The 18,423-nt window shown below is 33.6% G+C and overlaps 1 protein-coding gene across 1 annotated transcript; it reads left to right on the top strand.

Moving 5' to 3' along the window:
- Window positions 1-6,454: 6,454 nt before the first annotated feature.
- On the top strand, window positions 6,455-9,633 carry LOC126678076 (G-type lectin S-receptor-like serine/threonine-protein kinase SD3-1). The gene has a single exon (XM_050372946.2). It carries the CDS (start codon window positions 7,171-7,173, stop codon window positions 9,439-9,441), a length of 2,271 nt encoding a protein of 756 aa, XP_050228903.1. The 5' UTR covers window positions 6,455-7,170; the 3' UTR covers window positions 9,442-9,633.
- Window positions 9,634-18,423: the final 8,790 nt, after the last annotated feature.

Consider the following 18,423-nt stretch of genomic DNA (forward strand, 5'->3'; position numbering starts at 1 on the left):
TTCACAGATATAATGTATAAAACTAAGTTTAGTAGCTTCAAGTTTCATTATGAAGTTATTTTGACAAAACAAAATACATGAAAACAATCGGATTTTGTTCTCCATTTTAACTCAGAATTGAATTGTAAATCCACTAATTCACAGATATAATGTATAGAACTAAGTTTAGTATTGTGTTCGCGAGGTGGAGAGCAAAGTTTTTGAAACTTTTAATTTTCAATGGTATTGTTTTGATTGAGTTTTAAAGGATAAAGGAAGCTTTTGTCACCGTTCACGGGATTAAAAAGAAGATGATGATGGAATATAAGGGCTAAAAGTTAAATAGTCCACTCTGACAAGGCAACAACTTGCAAATGGCAAAAATCCAATTTGATCATCTAAATGTTACTTGATATGTATTCGGTTCCTAAATTTTAAACTTTAATAGATTATATGTTTATTAATTAAATTTATATAGTAAAATATCCTTTGATAAATAAAACTCATAAAATAAAAAAAATAAACATAGAATATTAAATATCAATACACGCTAAAATTATAACAAACTTATGAAAATGTGTAGATTAAAACTATACTAAAATTTTATTAAAAATATATCTAAATCTAACAAACAATATCTATACTAATGATCTCCATATCAACACATTTTTGCAAATCATTTTTTTTATAATTGGAAAGGAGGAGCGCTTGTGGGAGGATGTGAACCCACAATCTAATAGTTTGCTACCCAATAGGCCAACATTTATACCATTTGAGTTAAAACTCATTAGTTGCAAGTTTTTTTTAAATTTAGATACTTTTGTGAAAGTCCCAGCAAACATCATTTTCTTCGATAAGTCAGATTACTGAAGGATGTTTGAAACGATTAAAAGAATTTAAGTGGAATTTAAAAACAATAAAGACTACTCATTCAAACCTGCAACCAGTCGTTATAAGAAAAAAATAAAGACATTGTAGATTAATCAATTAAAATCTCTAAAGAAATTAAAGACTAGTTAATTGAGTTCACCGAAATTCTTATGATATTACCAGCGTATGGTTTTTCACATATATTTTATCAAAAAATGTTAAAATTCTTTAATTGATTTCTGAAATAAAATATATTATAATTAATGTAAATTTAATTCATAAAAAATGTAAAATTAATTTTTCTACTGTTGTGCTAGTTTTAAAATTTATGTTTACATTGTTTTATTTATAGAAATTAATACATAAGTTAATCCATAATTTTAGATTTTTGACTTTGAGCCAAGTAATAAAATTAATTTTACCGGCCCGTCTTATATGATTTTATCTCACGGAAAATTATGGTTATCAAATAAATTATAATTTGAGCTATAATCATACATTTTCTAACTTTACTGGATTATAGATTTAAGATTGAATACAGTTCAAATACTAAAATAAACTTGACTACTCAATATAACAATTAATTAAAAAAATTATCATACAATTAAATTACTACTAATTAATATAATTTCATTTGATTTAATTAATAAAGAAATTACGTTATCACTAATGCGGTGATTATTTGATAATGTAATTAGAAAAATTATTTTAATATAGTACTTTATAAATAACAATTAGTTTACCAGTAAATTATTATTATTTATTTTTATTTTTAATTTAATAATAATTAAAACGCAACATTTTTTTTGTTATCATCGACCGCATCTTTGTCTAGTTGTCTCATGCTACCTGTCTAGCCCAATTCACATAATTGTACAATCGAAAGACCAATCAAGTTGTATTGGCGAAAAAAAATTATAGTATGATAATGGTTAATTTTTCAGATCCAGACAATAATATGACTTTTTCTATTAAGGTCTCACATATAAATTAAGCACATAAAATAATATTATTATACTAGAGTGTTTCGATGAATATACTTTTATAAGCATTATAGATTATTGCGATCCTTACTTAACTTGCATGAGATCATCCAAATAGCACTTAATCAATAATTCCAATCTTTAATTAACTTGAGCATTGCACATGTATATTATAATTAACAAGTGCAGGTCCATCAAAAATGGTATTGGCAGACATATAAATATCTGCATAGGTGAATGAATATGAGCATTAATACGAATTTTATTAAAGTAATATTTTATTTTGCATGCACCTAATTAATTATGAGCATTGGAATATTATGTTATTTTGAGGCAAAAGTAGAAAACGCAAAGGAGAATCTTTCACTTTTCTTAATGCCAAAATGATTTGAAAAGGGACTGTCATCTACTTATTATTTCAACATTGACATTAACATTAAATGTTTTTTTTTAAGTTATTCATGTAAAGCAAGGCCTTAATGGAGTGTGCCAGCTAGGGTTTCTCTAATCTTCATACTAAGTTCTATCATGAAATTAGTTTGATATGTTGGAAGTCGTCCATTTAATTAAGTGATGAGGACTTTTTATACTTTGATACTTTAGCTTAAGCCTTAAGATATTAAAACTCTTCAAAATGAATTAGTAATGTCAAGTTAATTTTTAATTATAGATATGAAAAAATAATTTCTTAACTCTATATTTTTTTATTAAAGATAAATATATTTTGAAAAAGTTAGTGACAATCTAATCTGCAAAATTTGTAATTTGTGATAAATATATTCAACTCTCAATTTAATCGGACCGGCCGGCTAAACCGGTTAAATCAAGAATTGGATAGTGGTCTGATCTAAAACTGTGTAAAACAATGCTGGCATATTCTGAATAGTCAAGACAACCTTCGGTTCCGGCTTTGGAAAGACAGATATTTTCGAACTACTTTTTTTTCTGGAAGCCTCTAGAGGTTATATCCATTCGTGGGGATGACAGAGCATTCTCAAAGGACTCTCCCTCCTCAAACAGGGACTGAGATGGCAGTGTAACAGTGGGAGCCTTATTAGACCTACTACTGATCATTGCTTGCCGAGCCAACATCCCTTTATTCCTCGATGGAGGCAAGGTATTCAGTCAGGAGAGCTCCCCCCTTTGGTTAGTGACCTGAATGACATCGGAGTTAATCAATGGAAAGTGGGTCTGTTGAGACACTTCTTCATCCCAGAAGACGCAGATGATATTCTTTTCATCCCTCTTCCATTTTATCATGCCGCAGACAGATTGGTTTGACACTTCACAACCGATGGAAAATATGTTGGAAAATCAGGTTATTATATTGGCATTAATAGCAACCGGGAGATGGGAGAGTCAATGAACCCAAACCTCCAACTTACCAAGGGGGATTGGAAAAAGTTTTGGCTCCTCAAAATTCCCAACAAGATCAGAATCTTCATTTGGAAAATCTTTCATAAAGGCATTCCAGTAGTAGAGACTCTCAACTTTCGTCTAGAAAGTGACCTCTCCTGTCTACAATGCCAATATATGGAACTCTACACCATCTTCTTTTCCAATGTCATTTTGCCAAAGAGTGTGGTTTGCCTCAGAACTACATCTTAACTCTTCTGTGATTCTGGAGGAGCCGATGGATGTTATTTGAAAAACTCTGTTTGCTAGTGACATTTCATAGACAGGGAAAGACAAATTCATGTCTTTATTAGCATTCTACATATGGTCTTGGAAGGCCAGAAATTCAAAAATATTTCAGCAAATTCCTTGGTTTGTAGAGGAGACTCACTCGCACGCATTGCAAGTATGGCAAGAGTATAATGACGCCCTGTTAGTTACCTTCCTTAAAATTAAAGTGATTGAAGCTATGTTTCGTTCAACAATTCAGAGATCAATTGCGAGAACCCCAATACCAGAAGATAATATTACATTCTGGTATGATGGTGGCGTCAATGCTACTTTAAAAGCGGGATCAGTGGCTGTGATAGCAAAGAATGCGCAAGGGGACGTCTTGGGAAAAATTGCGAACTCTTTCCGGGGGATTTGAGATCCAGGAATTTTAGAATTTCTGGCGCTGTGAGGTGGTTTTTTGGGAAAAAGATTAGGGTGGCGGAAAGTGATTTTTGAAGTGGATGCCATTCAGGTTTCCAACTCCATCAACTCAGGCGTATGCCTTCAGTCGGCAAGTTGGCGTCTCTATGAAGACGTATGACTAAATTTAACCTCCTTCGACTTGTCACTTTTCAAATGGATAAAACGGGAAATAATAAGGAAGCTCACCGTTTGGTGCAATTGGAAAAAGCAAAATTCTGTCGTTGTAGCTGTCTATATATGCCGATTACTTAGTGCCGTACTTTGTAATCTTTGATTTTTTTTATTGTCCATCCAGTTTTCAGGCCTTAAGCTTGACTAATCCGAATCCGACCCGCGTCGCATACTTGGTATGGTGGGTGAGTCTGCCAAAGGAGATTTTTTGCATTTATAAGACTCGAACTCGAGACCTTAAGCGATATCAAGCCGTTTATCATTTTTTTTTGTCAAAAACTGTTTATCACTTGAATCAACCCCGTTGATTAAAAAGAATATATTAATATGAGTATAATTTTTTTCTCATATGTTTTCTAATTCCAACGTTCTTGAAGGATGAGGTGGATTTTGTAGTGAAAGATTGTCAATGGCTGACTGCTTAAAGCTGACGAGTTTTAGCATAGAATTCCTTACTTTATCACTTTCAAAAACCTTACCACGTGGCGATTTTTTTTCTTTGGCTTCCCAGGGCTTTCCTGCACACGACAGAAATTATTTAAACACGGTTTGTATCAAGGTATCTTGAAAACAAAAAATCATTTATGATATTCAAGTGAAATTTTAATATCTAAAAAGATTTAAATATGTTTTTAACATTTTAAAAATGAAGAATCAAACCGCGATTTTAAATTATAAATAAAACATTAAGGCCTGGTTATTAAAATTGGGAAGTCTGGTTGTTTATTTTTTAAAACGTTAGAGATATATTTAAATATTTCCAGATTCAATAATTTATTTGATCCTCGAGTCAAAACCTAAGAGCATAAATGATCTTTTTTTCTATAAAATCAATAAAATTTACTATTATTTTACAACTAAAAAAAATATAATAATATTTAGATTTTAAAACTTTGTCGTCTTTTTAATTTAAAATTATATTTTAAAATAGAAAATAGAAAATTTGTCATTTTTATAAATAATAATTACTTTTATCGAACAATATTTTTTCCATTTTTTACCTTATCAATTGAAAAAACATTAAATTCAAAAAATGTCCTATCCATATCTAATGATTATGCTCGGGGAAAAATTAGGACTACAACCGAAAAGGGTCAAATTTTTTTATATTCGGCTATTTAAAAAAATTAAACAATTGTTTAATATAGTGCCAGTGTGTTAACAATCACTTGGAGGAACCGCCCCTACATGAGAAAAACCGATGTTAGGACTTATAAGGAGCGGTTATACAAAAAAATGCCTTAATTTTTATATTTTTAAACTTTGTTCTCGACGACCCTCCTCGACCCCTGGATTTGCCCCTGCTTATGCTCTAAGGTAACACAAAATAAGGAAAACAATAAAAAATATCTTTTTGTCTTTTAATTATTACTAGTTTCGCATTACGTGCTATGCACGTGGCTCGTAACGTAACTTGTCAATGAACATATTAGTAAATTTATTATAATTATATTAATTTTTTATTTATAATTAATATTAAATTAATTAAGAATTTTTGTAAAAGTAAATATAATATATTCGGTTATTAAAAATTTTGTAATTCAATCAAACTAAAAGATAGGTATTCCTACTAATTTGGAGACAATTTAGTTATATTTTACATACTAAAGACTAAATTGGAGATAATTTAGTTATCTATTATAATTAGGATTTTAATTACAATAATGATTGATTAAATAACCAATTAGTTAATGACAATAAAACCTTTATTTAGTATTAAATTGAAAAGGATTATTTGGTAAATTTGCCTGTCCCCCCCCCATCCGTGCTTTTATATATAGTATAGATTTATAACACCCTATATTTTAGAATAAACTTACACCCTATTAAAAATTTATATGTTAAATAATCAATACTCCCTCCGTTCTTTTTTAGTTGTCCATTTAGCCAAAATTGCACATATTAAAATAGTGAAATTTTTTATCTTAACTAATAGAAATAAATACTAATATAACCCTACTATATAATAAATGCTTTGTAAATTGAGTTATAGTGTCATTTATTAGGAAGGGTTAAATTTGGAAGATAATAGCTAATGTTATCTTGAAATTTTAAATGGACAACTAAATATAGACAAATTTATTTATCTAAATGGACAACTAAAAAATCCGGAGGTAGTATATAGATTGAGTACTATTATTTAAAGTATATTTTAAAGTTTATCATTAATTTTAAACAAATATTTATTCTTTAAAAAAAATATTATCCATTGATGATTGATAAACTCTTTCCCAAAATTTCATTTCAACACTAAAATTTTTAAATAGTGAATTGCTATTGGCTAGCCCATAAAAGGAAAACAATGAATGATCTAAAATGTAAGGAAATTTAAAAAACAATTAAAAAAAGGAAAGAGTAAAAATTCCATAAAAAATCCACTCTCTCTTTGCAAACAGTGTTCCCTTTCGCACACTCACACACTCAAATTCACTTACTTTCCCAATCTCTCACTTTTCTGCAAACCATCTTCTCAAAAATTCTATCTTCTTAAACACTTGACATTTGAAGCTCATTCATTTTCTTGAAAGCATTTTCATACATAACCAAAGAAACAAAATTTTACGTTTAGATCTCAGTTTTCTTGTTCTTACTCCAAATCTGAAGGTGCCCACTTCATTTCTTGTGAGTCTGGTTCAATCTTTTCTTGATTTATGAACAATTGGTGTTCAAATTTCAGTTTTTCATTTGCAGTCTATCATTGTCTGTTCATGTTTTTTTGCTGAGAAAGTGATTGCGTCAACTTGTAAGTTGTAACTCATTGGCCTTATTTTTGGGTCCCATTATAAAGTTTCAATTTTTCAACCAACCCATTTTTTCTTTCTCTCATCTATTACTAATCTTCACCATCATTAATAAATATACTTTTTTTTATGTAATCCCATTTCTCCTTCTTCTTTACAGCTCATTGATGTCTTACAATTTTACATTTTAGTTTTAACCCCACTGTTTAATCTTGTTTGCTTGGTCAAATATTAATCCCCACTTGCCTATTTTCTTGAATTTGTATGTAAGATGTTTAATTTGAAGTTCATTAGCCTTACCATCTTATGATTATTTTGTTCTAAGCCCATTAAGTATGCTTACACAGGACAAGTTCTTCAATGTTCTGTTGTTTTTATCAACTGGGTTCTGTCTATTTTATGGTGTTCTTTCACAAATTCACTTAGGCTCAACACTTACTGTCGAGGAAAATAACTCATGGGTATCTCCAAGTGGTGATTTTGCTGTTAGATTCTTTAACTGCTCTGATCAGTTTAATCAGTTCAGTGTTGGTATTCATTTTAGTTCAAATTCCATTCCTGTTGGTAAGCAAACTGTTGTATGGATTGCTGGAGCTGATGTTACAGTTGGTAACAGGTCTTTTTTCCAGCTTTCCCAAAATGGGGAACTGGTTTTGGTTGATTCGTCGAAGGGAGTAACTGTGTGGAGTAGTAAAACTAGCGAATTGGGTGTTGTTTCGGCTTTTCTTCGCGATGATGGTAATTTTGTTCTGCTGGATAAAGTTGGGGCTGTTGCTTGGCAAAGCTTTGATAATCCAACTGATACACTTCTTCCGGGGCAGAGTTTATCAGTTAACAAAATGCTTCGAGCTGCAAGCAGAAGTCCTGTGTCGAGTTACTATAGTCTTTACATGAATGCTTCCGGGGATTTACAGCTACGGTGGGAGAGTAATGTCAAATTCTGGACTAGTGGAAATCCGTCTGCTTCGAATCTTAGTGCTGTCCTAACCTCTAATGGAGTCTTGCAAATTGTAAATCAAACTTTGGATCCCATGTGGTCTGTCTTTGGTGAGGATCATAATGATACTGTGCTGTTTCGATTGTTAAGGCTAGATGTTGATGGTAATCTACGGATGTACTCGTGGGTGAATGCTTCGCAGTCGTGGAGATCAGTCTGGCAAGCTGTTGATAATCAGTGCAATGTGTTTGCAACTTGTGGCCACCATGGAATCTGTGTCTATAATTCATCAGGTTCTCCTGAATGCCAATGTCCGTTAAAGACAACATCAGATTTTAACTCAAAGTGTTTTGAACAGAATTGCGGTTCTGTTACCAGTATGGTCACATATGAGCATACCTTTCTTTATCAGATTTATCCACCAAGTGACACAATTGTCCACACTAGCTTAGAGGAATGCCAAAGTTTCTGCTCCAAGGACCCGGATTGTACTGCTGTGACTTTCACAAACGATGGAACTGCTGAATGCCGGATCAAAAACTCCAAGTACTTCTCTGGATATTCAAGCTCCTCTTTGAGTTCAATATCCTCTATTAAGACATGTGCAGACCCCATAGCTGTTGATCCCCACCGTACGAGAACTTCAGCAAAATCTGCAACAAAGGCACCAATGAGGTTGTGCATTCCCTGTCTTGTTGGTACTTCCTCAGTAACATTTGTTGTATTAACTGTAATCCAGTTTGCAGTTGGCTGCTATATCTATAGAAGAAGAAATATGATGTTGAAGAAAGCTGCCTTATTGCATATGGGAAGTAACTCAAAGGGTCTAATGATGTTATCCTATGCTGAAATCAAAGACATCACAGGAAATTTTAAGCATCAAATCGGGCCAAAGATGTATAGAGGTGTGCTTCCGAATCACCAGCCTGTAGCAATCAAGGACTTGGAAACAAGTTTAGAAGAAAGGAAGTTTCGAGCTGCTGTTTCAAAAATCGGAAGCATACATCACAAAAATTTGGTGAAGCTTAATGGCTATTGTTGTGATTCAGGTGAAAGACTTTTAATTTACGAGTACGTCAAAAATGGCTCTGTCGATAAATTCATAGTAGAAGATGAGTTGTGTAAGAGATTGAGTTGGAGGAGGAGAGTTGAGATATGGTTGGGTGTGGCAAGAGCTATTGCTTACTTGCACACAGAATGTAGAGAGTTTATAAGCCATGGGAATTTGAAGTGTGAAAATGTTGTATTGGATAAGAATTTCCAAGCCAAGGTAAGCGAATTCGGGTTAGGAAAAGTTCATGATGAGGCTGCATCATATGTCGGAGAGAAAGACGTGGAGGATTTCGGCAAGATGGTATTGATATTGGTAACAGGGTGTCGTGAAGTCGAGGATGTTTGTGAATGGGCGTATAAGGAATGGATCGAGGGGCACCCGGAGAGTGTTGTGGATAAAAGAATTGACGATGGGGTTGACATGGATGAGCTGGAGAGAACATTGAGAATTGCATTTTGGTGTCTTCAAACCGATGAACGAATGAGACCTTCGATGAGCGAGGTAGTGAAGGTGTTGGAAGGTACATTGACAGTCGATCCGCCACCTCCTCCTTTTGATAGCCGGAAGTTACCAACTGAAGAAGAGTCGCCATTAGAGTCAGGTTCGGAATGCTAGACAACGACCTACGTCGTATTTTCTCTGTTGTTTATCCATTTTGGTTGTGTATAGTAGGGCTAACATTGCAAAATGCAGCAATTATTTTCCCCAAATGGGGGATTGATGTAGCAAATTTTGAGTGAGAATCCCCGGAACTAATTATATGACTCATGAGAACAATTTGTGATAGCAAGCAGTGTTTTCTTCTCATTTTTTGTTCTAAAGTCTATGGCATTTGACTGTTTGCATATTCTTGGATTCTTTAATTTTTTTGTATGCAATTAGAAATAATACTGTTGATTAAAAATATTATTTTTAATATAATTACAAAAGATAAGAAAATAAATAAACTACAAGTAGATTAGACTTGCAAGATCAACCCGAGGATCTTAACATTCGAACTCGATTATGCAATTGACTTAAGTAGTTCGAATGAAAACTCGAATGGATTAACATCAAGTCAATACCAAGATACTCATGAGTTGGCCCGACTTGGTTGTGATAGTAATATGTATTTCTTTTTTCGGAATTGGCTCCCATGGGGAGTATACTTGACATATTACCACAGTACCAAATGAGCAAAAAACTTTCATATATATTTAAAATTGGTTTAAAATCATGGTGTAGAATCTGAAAACTGTACTACTTTCTTTCTGTGATTGTTAATTGAATGGCTGTATTAAATTGTTAGATTCGAGTGGCAGAACTAAAAAGAATTTGTGTGAAGGGAGAAAGGACTTGTATTAAGGCGTTTGTATGTGCAGTCCATAGCATAGTGTTAGGTATTGGGCCAATAATCAGGTTTAGGGGTTATGGTCAATGTATTTTCATTTCCATCGAGTAGTCTGATTGGACCTGTATTTTTAATTTAAACTTAATTTTGATGAATTTTGGACCTTTTTTTTTTTGAAAGAGAGGAGAGGCCAAGGCCAAAAGAAAGCTAAAGCATTCTACACATTCTGGGAAAAGAAACTCCGGCAATATCATCCAAAATGCAGTCCGCAACTCCCGTAGGTATGCTATCATAGATCACTAGACCCACATCGTGGTGAAAGCCATTGCTTGCCATATGATCTGCACAACGGTTACCTTCGCGGTGGATATGAACCACTGTAACATGCCAATCTCGCATTAAAAAGTTTCTGATATTGTTTAGCAAGCTGGAATTGGCATTAGTTGAATAATTCTCCATATTAAGGGCATCAACAGCAAGCTTGCTATCCATCTCAAGAATGACGTTCTTGTAACCTCTAATCCACGCGATATCAAGCCCGTCAAGAGCACCTCATAGTTCTGCCTGAAGGACAGAACAGTGACCAATGTTCCTGCTGAAACCAAACTGCCATCTTCCTGTGTCGTCCCGAGCCACGCCGCCTGAGGTAGCTTTGTAATCCGGAAAGCGAACCGCTCCATCAGTGTTGATCTTTAGAACTTGAGCAGGGGGAGGACTCCAACCTATCAGATGCTCCTTTTTATGACTTAGCCCTGGATTTGAAAGAATGGCGTAGCGATGGGCCACGTTGGTGTATTCAACGTGATGAATGATTTTCTGAACTACAGAAGCTGAGCTGCATCTCTCGTTTTTGAAAACAAAATTATTGCGGTGTTGCCAAATACTCCAACACGTCAGGCCAAAGAAGATATCCCAAGATCCTTTTCTTTCGTCTTTGTGAACCTGCAGATTTTTAAACAACCAATCATCAAAGTTAGAAGTGAAAAAATCAGTACGAACCGTTGTACCATAATAAAGATGAGTTTTGCGCCAAACTTCCCTAGCGAAGATGCAATGCCTCAAGACATGGTCATTGTTTTTAGTATGAAAACCGCAGGTAGAGCACAATTTTGGACCTTTTAATTAAAGTGGCATGATAGGTATGGCTCAAATGCAAAAATTATATGTTCAACATGACTAAATTGAATTTAGAACACAATAAGGCCATTTTAATATTTCAAGGGACTTCTTCTCAAAAAAATAATAATTCAAGGGAGTAAGGTGATATTTTAACTCATAATTCAGCTCCTGCACTTTAATTCAGTAATTATTATTTAATTTTTTTAATCATCAAATTTTATTAAATCGAATTAAAAAGATTTATATTTATAAAAAAATTAAAATTTTAAAATGATCTAATACGGAACAGACAATTTACGCTAATGTGCATTGTCTGATCGTAGATCTACTTATAAAGATGAAAAATAAATTATCAATCCTCAATAAAGTACACTACTCGAGCTATTTTTTTCACAGCTCGTGGTGATTATTACAATTTACTTTAACTTCCAAATCTATTTTTTTTTTAATTTTTTCAGTTTCAGACTTAAAAATCTGTAAAAAAATAATTTTCTACAGAAAAGAGTGATTGATTATCATATCAGTATCACTAATATTATCATATTAGTATCATAATACTAAAAACAGATAGTTTTTTCTGTAGAAAACAATACTTGATTATCAATATCGGTATCATTAGTATTATCTTATCGGTATCATAATATTATCATATCAGTATTATAGTATTATCATATAATAATTTTTTTTTATAATAAGGTTATGATAAAGTATGTAAATTATTTTTGCATTATACAATTATGATAATAATATGAGACGGTAATGATAATAGATAAACACGGTTATGATAATAGTACGATAAGGTTATGATAAAAAATTATGATAAATCACATTATGATAATGTTATGACAATATTTATGATAAAGTACATTATGATAATTTTTATGAAAATAAGTTATGATAATAGTATGGTAAATACGCAGAATAATTTTACAAAAAGATTATGATATCGATATGATAATATATATGATACCTATATGATAATATTATGGTAGCATTTATGATATTGTTATGATAAATTATGCTATGAAAATATCAATGATAGTTTTTATAAAAATATGTTAATGATAATAGTATGATAAATTATGTAAAATAATTTTACAAAAAAATTATGATATCAGTATGATAATATTTCTGATATCTATATGATAACGGAGTAAAATTATTATTATTTTAAATACCGAGAGTAAAAACATAGATCTGGAAAAATGTGAGGTATTTTTTTTAATTTTCCGTGTTGAGATAAAATCTGTCAATTTTTTTAGATAAATACGTAATCTTTTCAAAAAATAATAATATAACTCATAAATGATTTTATTTTTGTTATCAAAAGGTCTTCGATCTATATATTTTTGATAAATTGATAGCCAAATTATAAAAAGTAAAAAAAAGGTTATGGAACTTGCACTTTTTTTATAAAATAGTTACCGAACAATTTTTTTTTTGTGACAAAATTCTTACCAACTTGATGGCTGATTATACATCTTTATCTCGTCCACATCAGTAAGTCGATAACCGTTTTGTAAAAGAACTATAGTTCGATGAGAAAATAACAAGAAAACCATAAAAAGAGCTTCTATTTTCACACAATACTTTTTTTCTTATACAGTTTACTTCCTTACCTATTTTATTACAACCTTACAATTTTTCTCTAATACTTTTCACCAGCACCATCTTTCTAGATACCCACACCTATAGTTAATTCTTTCTTCATCGTCATCTTTCCAAACCCACACCCATATAGTAAATCATGCTTAGCAGTGAAAAGAAAGAATTAAATCCTCATAATTTCTCCTAAATTTTTACTGCACCAACACTGTACAGATTCAAAAAAAAAATAGTTAACATTTTAAAAAAAATCGGCTTTTGTTAACTCGGATTATTTCATCTAATGATGAAGACCGTAAGAAAAAGATCAAGAATCATCTACTGATGATTTTATGGGAAGAAGACACTGGCGATGTGTCTGGCCGTTGTTACCGATGAAGGGATGAACCGGTTGTTGCCGTTGAAAAAGTGGTTGCCGGTGAAGACTAAGACACGCAAGTTTAGCTAAGTTAGTACTGCAATTTAATGGATTCTAGTGGAACCCATTAACAAAATTTGAAAATTAATAAAATTTTAGAGACAAAATAGTGTACGGAAACAAAAATATAGAACAAACTTCATATTTTCAGCTCTATTTTCTCTGAGTTTCAAGAAAAACTCCTTTGTGTTCGATTTTTAGCAAGCAAAAAATTAAACAGTGAAGGTCTGATCTCTTAGGCAGCTATGCTAAACAAATTGTAGTTTCGATACATATTTGGATACATATACGATACATCTCCGATACATCTCTGATATATAATTGTAATACCCCAAAACATTGAAGCATTTAATTGGACTACGTGTCCAGTCCTGTTTCGCCAGGGTGGCGATATTGGAAATAATTTTCGAGAAACTTAATATTTTATTTCAATTCTAAAGTTAGAATTGGAATTAGAAGGAAAAATGTCAAGAAAAGCTCGAAATAAGGTACAGGGACTAAAGTGGTAATTTAGCCACTACGACTTAAAATGGAAATTATTTCGCCAAGGTCCGCGAAATGTTTTATAGTATATGTGGTAAAAGTCTCGAGTCAATCAGAGACCTTTTAAAATCTGGACGCGGATGCGTTTTGGGCTAAATTGCAATTTTGTAAAGTTCAAGGACCTAATTGTAAATTAGCCAATTAAGCCTCGAGAATAGCAATTGAAAGATTATTGACGGAAAATAATAATTTTTAAGTTAGTATTATTTATATGAATATAAATAATACGTATCGACTCGAGTTAAAAGGATAATTTAACCGTTTGGTTAAATTAGAAAGTTTAAAAGAGAAATGGTTTAGATTAAAGAAATGAAGGATTAAAACGGCAAATTTTCCAACTCATTTATATGTTTCCTTAAGCATAAGGAAATGAGAAAAGGATCAGAAGAAATGATCCAGAGAAGAGAGAAAATGACGATCACCGTCGTTTCGCCGCCGTTTCGCCGTTTCTCGTCCAAATCGCGAGTTCTTTATATCGATTCGTTCAGAATTCGATTCTCTATCACCTTTGAGCTTCAAATCGAGGTAAGCTTGACGTTTTAGTTGCTGAAATTGAAGAATATAGGGCTGCCATGTCGAGATCGAATCGTATCAACCGTAGTCACGTTATTTTTGACGTTTTTGATGATTATTGAGTTGAATATTGTGTTATATTGATGTAGAAACATGTCGGAATGAGTTAGGGATGTCGGGAGCATGTCGAGATGATATTTGGGGCTGTTCTATGGTGTCGCACGACGTGCGACAAGGTCTCACGACGTGCGACATAACCTCGCGACGCGAGCGGACTTGCGATTGGCATAACTCCTTCGTTCGGACTCGGAATTGAGCGATTCTCGCGGCCACGGAACGAGGAAAGGATCCTCTATCATTTTACAGCCTCAAATCAAGGTAAGAGTTTCGTTTTGATGGTGAAATTTGCTGAGTTAGTGGCTGTTTCATTTAAAAAGTTACGTTTGAATCGTTCGGATATAAATCGAGTTACTCTTGATACGTTTGAGGTGTAAAATGATAAGTTAAGTGTTTATATGAGTTAGATGCGACTTGGTATGAGTTTTGGATGATTTGGGGCCTCAAAAATGGTCTAGAGCATGTCGGAAACATCGTACCCGAAGTGGGCACGACGTGCACTACCAGAAGTGCACGACGTGCACCACAAGGGTGCACGACGTGCACCACAAGGGGTGCACGACGTGCACCAGTGAAGGGCACGTCGTGCCCTTCATGAAAAATGAAGGGCACGATGTGCCAAGCTGGCACGACGTGCCCTACTTCGACTGAGACCTCCCTGGGACTTCCGGGAGCGAAAACTGGCTTCCGATGGCGTGATACGGGTGTAGAACTCTGACAAATGTCTTAAAATGAATATTAATAAGACATTATAGCAATGAACATTAGCATGATGAGTAATCAAGAAATGAATAGAGATCTTCAAAGAAAGATACGTTTAGAGAACGACAATTATGTTTCGTTCTTTTATCGTGATAGGTATCTAGTGCAGTTTTTAAGAATAGGATTCTCTAAGTATATATTTTAACAATAGAATCCTATGATAGATATGACAGGCTATCGAGCTACGAGTATGACGAACCAAGAAGCTCGATGAGGATTGACGGACCAGTCTCCTGGAGCTTACGTTCGGATATAAGGAATAGCGGTCACAGTGAGTGGCAATTTACTTTCGCGTATTATTATTACAAAAGTTATTTTCATATATTATGAATATTATCATTAATACATCGCGTTTACATGATTTGTTCGTATGAGATATTATGTTTGATGAATTAGACTATATGAATGCCATTATATTCATTGTTTGAATATGAGTATCTAGTATGCGATCCGAAGAAACCAACTACCTATTGGGTGTCAATAGGCTGTGTGATCACCAGTATTTGAGTCAGTCTAGCGTGTCTAGATTGTCTATGAGATTACGAAATGCGCATACGATATGAATGTGATACGAGTGAGAACTCGGTTACGGTGTAACCTGAGCCCCGTATCTAGTGGGTTGGACCCACCAGTGAGTTGGACTCACACTTTGAGATTAAGAGATTGGTCGCGGCTGACGTGGTTGAGTGTGAACACTCCCGGGTCGGACCACTTGGATCAGTTTGATTCGAATATTCGGAATGAGATAAGTTCAGAGTTTAAGATTAGGGTTTCGGTCGGATCTGCTATTTATGAATATTATGTTATTTTCATATTATATCGAGATAAATATATATATGTTTGAGTATGCGATGTGTATTTTGATAATACCGATAATAAGTTGCATACTCACTCAGTATTTTCCCAAATACTGACCCCTCACTCTGATGTTTGCAGGTATTAGAAGTCGGATCAGACAAGCCATCTCCATTGTGCCAAAAGTCATTGGACTTGCACAAATATGAGTTCCTAGAGCTGCAGTAGTCAGTAGGTGTCAGTATAAGGATAGCGATTTAATTTCAAATAGTTTATTTTGAATGTAAACTCTAATATAATACTTTGATATCTATAAGTATGTTATCTAAAAGAGTTTTCTGAAAATATTCTATATATATGATAATATGTTTTTAAATGCGAAAAATTAATAACGGTTTTAGGCTTGCTACGGGTTTTGGAGCTACCACTCCCATTCCCTAGCGCCGGTCTCGACTCAATAATTTGGGTCGTGACAATTGTGGTATCAGAGCCAGGTGGTCCAGTTACCTCTGCTGATATGTGTTTTGTCGGTTAAATGACCTAGGAACTACTGCAGCTATAGAGTTGAGTCTGTCTGATCCAAGTCGTTAGTGTGATTTGATTTGAGATAAGTATGATAAGTTGATTTGTGAAATGTTTACTTGTTTCTTGTGACACGTATATACGAGATATATACGTATATATTGTTTTGATGAGACATGCATATATGATATGCATTTGAGATGAAGCTTCTAGGAGATGTATTGCCTCCTATGAATAGAATATATTAAGATAATTGCAAGTTGATGATATGTATGTATGTGTGTTTAACATCATATAAAGTGAGAAATGTTATAGGATTCGATCGATCGAAAGTTTAGAAAGAGTGCGAAGAAGGAATGCAAAGTTGTAGAAGTTGAGGAACTTTCCAGAAGCAGAGTTTAAAGGTCTAGAGAACTTACAAAACTCTAAGTTTATAACTTTTAAGAGTTATTTGTTTAACGATTCTGAAAGCATAATTGTGCCTAGACCCGATATAGAAATACATGATTGCCACGACATTGATAGAAATGCATCACTACATACATCAATACATGCATTAATAGGACATGCATCATATGCATTATGTTCAGACGAAGAGGTGAGATGTGGCAACTCTTTGGGGATGAGAGACGTCATCACCCTAGTGCACAATTTTGCTATGATTTAAATGAAATTTCTAAATGAGTCGTTTTATTTGAAAGAGTTTTCAAAGAGTTTTGTTTTTAATGTGAGTATACCTGGACCAGAACTCTGTGAGGGAAGTGAAGTGCTCGCGAGCAAGCTGTGATCTAGGCTATGAGATGAATGAATACGTATAGTTGTGAGAGCATAGGATTTTTGCCTCTAACTAATGAACTTAGCCTTGATTAGACAGACTAGTATGCGCCTAGGATAGTAGATATGTGTTCGGATAGTAAAACATATCCGATTAACAACGTATGACATGTATGTTATGTTTTAATACTTTTGATGTTTGATTAAGTCCATGTGAGAGGAATGCTCACAAGACTTAAGTTACGATGCGTAACCAAGAAAATCTAGGGGACACTGATTTTCTTGAATCCGGTCAACATAGATGCTTATAGCTACGCTAGTAATATGTGTGTAACATATACAACGCGAGTATATGTTTTGATAATTTGCTAAGTCTACGATGAGTCAGAACCCTCAGAAGACTAGCAATAAGAGACGTAATCGTAGAAGATCAAAAGGAAGGAGACGTTCCTAAAGTCCAACGTATGTGGGCAGCGAATAGTTGTGATGATTAGTAAGCATTGTATTTTAAGGAATTTATCAGTATTCCTTTATATAATTGCTATATTATGAACAAAGAACTGCGCGAACGCGCGCTGTCGCATAGCAAGTATGCGAGGCACGAGAAAAAGATCGAGGTGACAGAAGGGAATGTAACCCAGTCCAATTGGCCAGCAAAGGCCAGAGACGAGATAAAGGACAATGGGAACTTAGTAAAGTAAAGTGGGAACATACAGGCATCGGGAGTGCCGCAGTAATCCAACATCATTATAAATCAGTTAGCCGTAAAAGCAACTGATATAAGGAATTGTGTGCCAATGTATGGACGATGGATATAAAGATAATATCACCGTGAAGAAAGGAACACCTATAGAAATTTGATGTTTGATAATGGTATACATAAGCTAAGACTGAAAGAGTTTGACGGATCAAGCGATATGCTAGATTCTCTAGGAAAAGTAAGGTAAGATGCTCGTACATATCGAGTGGAGGAAGGACACATAGTATTGTCGATTAAGATATGAGGAAAATGAATAATTGAAGTATATGATAAGAAAGATCAGGAGATAAACAACAAGAACTGCAATAGGTGGACTGAGAGTTAAAACTTCCATCTCAA

The sequence above is a fragment of the Mercurialis annua genome, linkage group LG4 (assembly GCF_937616625.2).
Source record: "Mercurialis annua linkage group LG4, ddMerAnnu1.2, whole genome shotgun sequence".
In the NCBI taxonomy this organism is placed as follows: domain Eukaryota; kingdom Viridiplantae; phylum Streptophyta; class Magnoliopsida; order Malpighiales; family Euphorbiaceae; genus Mercurialis; species Mercurialis annua.